Below are 6,230 nucleotides of genomic sequence, written 5' to 3' on the forward strand. Positions count from 1 at the left end.
AATATCAAAAGAATGGTTTACCAATTATTAGACTGACGTGAAATGCTCAATTAAATTTTTACTCTACGTCTATGCAAAAATTATGAAACTAAATATGCACAAGCGCAAACTGAGTCACTTTTATATGTGTAACACCCTCTGCAATTGAAAATCAAGCTCACAACCAAAAATTGCATTAAATATTCATGAATTTTAATGTTTAGACAAAATTTAAAATCATATTGAAGTTGAAGTTCCCTAATTCTGAATATACCACATAATTTGAAATGAATTAAATTATACTAACTTTATTCCAGAACCATAAAAATGTTTTAAACGAATCAGTATTCATTAATTTTAAACCTGGCGGGCTGTCCGATATCATTATTCGCTTCAAAGTAGAAATCCGGTTCTACATCCCAGGTTCCCAGCCAATCCCTATTTTCCCACAGAATCGTCACACTTTCCATATCCTGTCCCAACTCGAGGGCAAATTCCAGGGTAACATTTCCAACCAAAATTTCCTGCGTTAACTGTTTGGTAGCAGGATCAACAAAGATCCTTTGCCGCGACCCGCTAACAACGCCATAGACAATTCCCACCAAAACATTTCCCACGCGCTCATTTGCCGCGGGCAGAGCGGGCGCGAAAGTGTAGGGCGCGATCCCCTCGTGCAAATCGAACGCCCACGAGTACTTCATTGGAAACCCGGCTCCGCCCTCATGTTCAAAGGTGAGGGACAAATTTCCCCCGAAAATTAAGCGGGCAGCGTCCGGAAGGAGATAAAACGCGACATGATTTGTGGGAAGGGTATTAATCATGTACGCGGCCACGGTGAATACCTCGAAACCCGGGAAATGTCCGTAACCCCGCATTAAATCGACCAGTTCGGTAAACCGCTCGGCTGCTTCTTCTCCTGACGAGTATTTCGAAATGAAGTTTGCCGCGTCGGGAATTTGACTCCTCAGGCCGGTATACACTCTAGAAACGTTAAATTGGAGAGTGGACGCGACAAAGCGGGACACTGGATTACCCTCGGGGCACACACGGAACGTTTGAATAGTGCTATTTCTGGAAAAGGGGCAGAGATAATTGGAGTTCACGCGGATATAGAATTAATCAATGGAATCCATCGGAAATTAGAATTCGAAAAGTTGCGAAGGGGTCGACACTGAGACAAGTTCGGCTCCGTTGATCCCCCAGTAGAACCCGGTTCCGGACTGGACCGAGTTTGGGAAGGTGGGTCGGACGTAGAAGGGATACGATGTGGCGGGCTGGATGAGGCCGAGATGTTCATTGAGCGGAATTAGGCTGCCGTCCTCGTCAATGTAGGTAATTTGAAGGCGGTACGATTCATCGTTGCTTTGTGCGATGTGACGAACCTGGTCGGGAAGTGAGGCGAAGATGTACGTGTCCAGGTAGGATGCCACGTTGAGCACGATGTGTTGCCCGAGCGAGAAAATTTCCGAGTCTCCGGTCAGATGGGCGAAGTTGTCCATGCGGACGAGGAGTTCTTCATATGCAGAAATCCGCTCCGATTCCGTCCTGAGCTCGGAAATCTTAATCAGCGTGGGCAAAATGTGGGATCGGTTACCTTAAGAAGATGTATAATTATATGAAATATTCAAATTAACGTGCTGCGTAGATCGATAATTACATATGTTTATTTCATCTCACCCCGATACGAAGAATTCAAATGGAACTGGTACGGCTGCAGCGAAAAAATGGCGGGCGGTTCGTCAGGAAATCGTTGCCTTAGGAAGAAATCGAACGGTGCCCGGGTTCTCGGCGTGACGAAGGGAGTGTTATTGTAGTAAAGGTGAAACTCGTTGTCGGAACCGGCGACCGGGTGGAGAAAGAGATATTGCGCGGGAGACGAGGCCGTTACCAAGGTTTCGCCCTGGACCGCGACAAAGCGGGAAGGTCCCGTTTGGAACTGAGTTCTCATTTGGTCGGGGAGTGGGGGAGGAAGGGTTGTGGTGGGGGGCGGGGTGGAGGATGTCGGTTGGGGCGTGGTTGTGGGCGAGGACGGGTACGGGGTAGTTGTTGGTGGCACTGTCTGTCGTGGTAGGTCCATCTGTATTGGTTTTTGTAATCGTAAATAGTCGACACTCGGCGGAAGTGGAACGTCCTCGTCTATCGGCATTCGTGGCGAAATCGTGTACGAAACGTTGAATCTTTGTCGTTCGGAATCGACCACGTCGGCCGTGATGTCTGGGGTCATGTAGTAACGGACCTCGTTGCGGAGATAGGTCCATTCTAAACGTGTCCCGTTTCGGAGCAGGTCTTCCTGAAAATAAAACGATTTTTTGCACAGATTTTTTCTCATTTGTAAAAATATTATAGTATGCATGTACAAATTTAGTATGTAGCTATTTACTAAAGTTGACGCTTTTGAACATCCGGCCGAAAATAGTAGGATAATTGCGAATATTGGAATTGGCTTCATTGCTATTGGATAATTGTGTAAATTTTTGTCGATGGATTGCTGGGTGCGAATGAGGTTACGGGAGTGGGGACAAGTTAGTTAAGTAAGTATGCAGATCGATGTTGGGATGACGGCGCTTATCCGTTTGATAAGGACGAGTAAGTTTGTTTGAAGCGAACAATGGCGTTGGGAGTTCTGGTGACGATTAGATAAGCAGATAAGATACACATTAAATGTGTTTGGCAGGGTTTTAGAAATGGTGTTTTCGTACATTAAACAAAATGTGGGGAAAAATGAGATATTTTTGCGGGCTGCATTTGAAAGTTCATTTTAGATTAAGGTCATTTTGAACGTGTTTGCATGTAAAATGGGCAGTTTTAGCGTTAATAAGAGTGTAGATCCGAGTTGGTTAGGATGGCCCTGACACACGTGCAACTGGCACACGTGGTCCAAAAACACGTGGTCGGAAGGCAAGTGGTACGTCGTCTTAACACACGTGGTTCCAACTCATGTGGTCCTTGATCCTAAAATAACACACGTGGTCTGAGGTCCTATCATACGTTGTCCTAACACTTATTTTATATGATAGGTTTTATTCATTTGAATTTAAATTGTATTCGCAGATCATTTATAGTTTACATTTACATATTAAAAAAGGCTAAACGACCAGCGCCATATTTTATATTATAAGCTACATATGTACATGCACACTACATGTACATGTATAGTCGACTGAACGTTGAGGGCGGACATGTATGACGGATTATTGAGAGTGCACCCTCGCTACCTGCCGTGTCTAAGTGAAGTGATATAATTGTGATCAATCAATAATTTAATCTGCTTAATTGGTCAGATAAGTCCGTATGATTCTCATTACCAGCCGAAAAGAGTTACATATGTATTGTGTACATAAATATGTATTGATAACGAGAGTCCTAGGTACGTTTATCTCAGGAATATCACGCCACAAGTCCAAGGGAATAACCAGCGTGATATACATAAATTCTCTGGTTATCTCCCTTTTTTATCAGTTTTGCAAATGAGAGCTCTCCACACCTTATGTGCATGTTGCAGATCTCATTCCCAATTTTATAATTGACAATACTCCACCGGGCGTATAAATAGTTTGTCCACCGAGTAACCTCCACCGTGTATAAACCTGAAGAAGCCAACTTTGTCTTGCAGTTTACAAAACTTCTGGTGCTGGTATGTATTGGCTACATATTTAAATATTTATATTAACTGATTAAAGTTTTACGTTATTTTATTTTTTTTTCTCCTCAGATCTAAACAAAATATCTGTAATTGCTTTGTCTGCCTGTCGGTGCTCCCTTTCAGGACCAGATAATTTGTATGTAGAGGTATATTATTTCGGGTTATGAATACCTGTGTATTTACCTATATTTGATAAGACGACATGGCATTTACAAATATTTAATCTTAATTTCAGAAGACGACAATCGACAACTACAACAAACTCGAACTCCTTTTGGTATCGACGACTTCAGTTATTCAGGAGTTATTCCTGATCCGCTGGCTCGCTTCACAAGGCTGCGAATGGCAAAATTCCAAATCCTTTGGGGAGCGATTGATCCAAAAATTATCAAAGCTTAAAAACGTATACAAAAATTTTCAAAAAATCCAAAGGGAAATGCTACAAAGTGGGGACGTGACTACTTGGGATATCACACTTATCACGCTCCTCCTTAAGCAACCCATTTACCAAGGATACAAAACCGAGGTTGATATCACAAATGAAAACACGGTTATCGAAGAGGCTAGCAAAATTCGAAATCAGCTGGCTCATAAGTCACTAAAAACGTTAAACGACGACGAGTTCGAAGAACATGTCTCCAATATTCGCAGAATTTTGGGCGTTCTTTCCATCCCACAGGAGCAAATTGACGATATGTGCGCAGACGCGAGGAAGGGTGCCATTACTCCCATCGGCGAGTAGTACTCCTCAAAGACGAAGGGAACCAGTTCTATTCATCTGGCCAATTTAACGAAGCTCGAGACGCCTACACTCGCGCCATTGGCGTCTCTGAAAACCTGCCCAACGACCTTTTAGGGGTGCTCTACTCCAATAGATCGCAGACATATATCAAAATGGTATCAAAGAAATTGTCCGACTCGGAACAACAAAGCTACTACAAGCTGGCACTCGCCGATGGTTTGGAAGCGATTAAACAAAGGCCAGCTTGGTCAAAAGCATTTTTCCGAGTGGCGGAAGCCTACCGAGGCCTTAGCCTTTGGAAGCAAGCCGTAAACAACTACGAACGGTTCTGCGTACTGGAGCCGACTTTGGCGATAAGTGTAAAGGAGAAGTTGGACATTTGCAAAATTATGGCAAATATTATTCTAATTGCGGATCCCGAGGATGAAGAAGGACATCCAATGAGTTTTGATGAACGCATAAACAATTGGAATGACGATCCCAACAGCGATGGTGCTATGACGCGGAGAAGATGGATGGCAATGGAAGCATTGCGCACTGGGGAGAGTTATACTATGCTTGGCCATCGTTATAGAATGGGATGGGATCTAAACATTGACTTGAATGAAGCAATGAGGTGCTACATTAAAGCAAAAAAGTTAGGAGATGTCGAAGGTATATATTGGTTAGCGCGGATGAAGTACCGGGGTCAGGTTTCCGATCCCGATCCTACCGTGGGATTCGAACTTTTACAGGATGGTGCCATGTCAAAGGTGTCAGATGGACGTGATCAACACTGGGTAGCCGTTTGCCGGTATGCTCCGCGTACCACAACGGTTTAGGTGTTGAACAAAATCACGAGAAAGCAGCTTTTTGGTATGAGAAAACAAGTCAAGAGAGCATTGCTGTAGTCAGTCACAAAGCAGAATATATGTTAGGCTGCATGTATTTCACGGGCGAAGGTGTCCCGCTAAGCAAGGAAATGGCCGTGGCATATTGGAAACAAGCTGCCAAAGGAAAACGGCCCAATGCAATGTTCCAACTATTAAAATATTATAGCGAAGAAAGATAAGTGAGGCCTTCGAACAGATCCAAGAAATGCGAGATTCTGGAGTATCCGAGAGTTATATGGAACAAGCAGAGAAAATTACCAACTGGGTGGAGGTTGCGGTAAAGAAAATTGAAAACCGACCCATTTTGCGCAAGGAGCACGTCTTGACTCTGAAGCCGGATAAGTTCACGGATGAAGTTCTTCTTCCATATGTAGCCCAATCCGCATTGGCAAGAAAGATTGTTGAAGCTAGAAGAAAGCATGCCGAGCTAGTAACCCTTTTAACCACTTATGAAGGAGATATGCCTCTGAAATGTGTTGATTTGTTCTATGAAGCGTATCAACCAGAGGTTGAGGTAGTGCATCAAATGGGACCGTCCCAAGAATTTGTGATATCATGTAAGCATATGTTGAGCAGGGGAAACATTACGAAGGAAGCAGATAGAAAATTGCGCTTCTGTATTGCTCAGTGTACACGCGATGAGACAAGCGCGCTTTGGCTGGAAGAGTCAATTAAGTTGTATCCAAATGACGCATTGTTCAAAAACTTACTGTCAAACGTGTACGGTTTCCTCGGGCGAAATGAAGACGGCTTAAAATTGGTGGACGAAGTGCTAATGAAAGATCCTTCCAATCGCGACGCTCTATTTGGTCGAGCCACACATTTGAGAGTCTTGGGTAAACTTCCGGATGCAATCCGGGCGACGAATGACTTTCTACGGAGCGCAGAGAAGGAAGACCGTAAACGCCCAGAGTTCTTCTACACGTTGGGCTATTTGCACTTTAAAATCGGAAAGAAAGATTGTATGCAGAAGTTCTTGTCCTACTATAAAGAA

General features: G+C 43.7%; 1 protein-coding gene and 1 long non-coding RNA gene across 2 annotated transcripts; one reads left to right on the forward strand and one right to left on the reverse strand.

Annotated features, from left to right (window-relative positions):
- Window positions 1-271: 271 nt before the first annotated feature.
- LOC118433191 lies at window positions 272-2,466 on the reverse strand. Its single transcript, XM_035844877.1, has 3 exons — window positions 2,360-2,466; window positions 1,657-2,269; window positions 272-1,573 (listed from the first exon to the last, which is right to left on the reverse strand). The coding sequence occupies exons 1-3, from the start codon at window positions 2,426-2,428 to the stop codon at window positions 1,119-1,121; spliced, it is 1,137 nt and encodes a 378-aa protein (XP_035700770.1). The 5' UTR covers window positions 2,429-2,466; the 3' UTR covers window positions 272-1,118.
- A 1,012-nt stretch (window positions 2,467-3,478) lies between these two features.
- On the forward strand, window positions 3,479-4,498 carry LOC118433224. The gene is made up of 3 exons (XR_004833253.1): window positions 3,479-3,613; window positions 3,692-3,768; window positions 3,858-4,498. It is a non-coding gene; the product is annotated as an uncharacterized LOC118433224 (long non-coding RNA).
- Window positions 4,499-6,230: the final 1,732 nt, after the last annotated feature.

This window comes from Folsomia candida, unplaced genomic scaffold (assembly GCF_002217175.1).
Source record: "Folsomia candida strain VU population unplaced genomic scaffold, ASM221717v1 Fcan01_Sc044, whole genome shotgun sequence".
Classification (NCBI taxonomy): Eukaryota; Metazoa; Arthropoda; class Collembola; order Entomobryomorpha; family Isotomidae; genus Folsomia; species Folsomia candida.

Bases quoted from the DNA above. Each gene is read 5' to 3' on its own strand.
- LOC118433191 (XM_035844877.1), bottom strand. From the start codon at position 2,428: ATGAAGCCAATTCCAATATTCGCAATTATCCTACTATTTTCGGCCGGA. The intron at 2,270-2,359 runs GTAAATAGCTAC...TTTTATTTTCAG, and splicing joins GTTCAAAAGCGTCAACTTTA to GAAGACCTGCTCCGAAACGG. The intron at 1,574-1,656 runs GTGAGATGAAAT...CATCTTCTTAAG, and splicing joins TTTGAATTCTTCGTATCGGG to GTAACCGATCCCACATTTTG.